Source organism: Neopelma chrysocephalum, unplaced genomic scaffold, assembly GCF_003984885.1.
Source record: "Neopelma chrysocephalum unplaced genomic scaffold, ASM398488v2 Primary Assembly neopelma1_136, whole genome shotgun sequence".
NCBI classification, from domain to species: Eukaryota; Metazoa; Chordata; class Aves; order Passeriformes; family Pipridae; genus Neopelma; species Neopelma chrysocephalum.
In genome coordinates this window covers 19,337-20,278 of record NW_020897798.1, presented here as the reverse complement: position 1 = coordinate 20,278, position 942 = coordinate 19,337, and the positions used below count along the sequence as shown (strand labels likewise).

The window sequence follows — 942 nt, the reverse complement described above, 5'->3', positions numbered from 1 at the left end:
CCCAAACCTCCCAAACCCAAACCTCCCAAACCCAAACCTCCCAAACCTCGGCGAGAGGGAAGACGCTGCCAAACTCCTTTCCCGGCTGGAAGGAGGACAGAAGAGGCTACAGGTGGACAAACAACCACCCTCCTCCCGGCATGGGGAGGGGTCACTCACCACTTTGAAGTCCTCAGGGGTGCACTGCTCCCCCCGGAAGAAGCAGGAGAGCAGCATCTCCCGGATGTCGTGGCCGGCGCGGTCGTAGAACTCCAACATGTTGAAGGGTTTGGGTTTGAAGTTGCGGAAGTTGGCCTTGTCCTGCAGGATCTCCAGCTGCTTCTCGTCGGCCGTCTGGATGTCTGGGATCTCGTATCTTTTGGGGGGGAAGAGCGGGGGGGAGGCTCAGGCCTGGCTGGGGTGGTGGTTCCCACTGGAAAATCCCGGTTGGGATCGGCGGGAGACGCGTCTGCCCCGACCCCGGCGCGGACTCAGCGTGGCCCCAATTCCCACATGGTGTTTCCAGAACATCCAACGGCACCAAGTGGCCCAGGGGCACATGAGAGGTGGGCAGGGGCCACATTCCAAACCCATCCCAGTTTGTCCCGCAGCACCAGCCCTGCCTGAGGCCATACAATCACTGCCCTGTGCCCGTGGTGGCATCCTGGCGAGGTGGGAAGTGGGCTGAGCGTGCGGGGTCTCAGCTGCAAACCCCCGCCCGAGGGGGCAGCGGTGAAGCCCCCCCTGGCACTGCCCACACCTTGCTGTGGGCACCGGGCTCGTGGGGACGGGCTGGGGAGGGTGGGCAAGGGGCCCTCCCCCCACAGAGCCTCAGGGAAGGGCACCAGCCTCCCCTCCTGGGGTGTGGGTGACGCTCGGTGGCTTCACCAGATGCCATCCCCAGCCCTGCTGCACGTGTCAGACACACAGACATGGAGCTGGAGCCCTGTCAGACACACAGAC

The 942-nt window shown here is 64.2% G+C and overlaps 1 protein-coding gene across 2 annotated transcripts in view; it reads right to left on the bottom strand.

The window, feature by feature from the left end:
* ASIC1 (acid sensing ion channel subunit 1) overlaps positions 1–942 on the bottom strand; it is a 23,475-nt gene that overhangs the window by 20,658 nt on the left and 1,875 nt on the right. For both annotated transcript variants that reach the window (XM_027699059.1, XM_027699058.1), the window contains exon 3: positions 160–355. In XM_027699059.1, the coding sequence (XP_027554860.1) occupies positions 160–355 (196 nt within the window). The remainder of the gene's footprint in view (positions 1–159; positions 356–942) is intronic.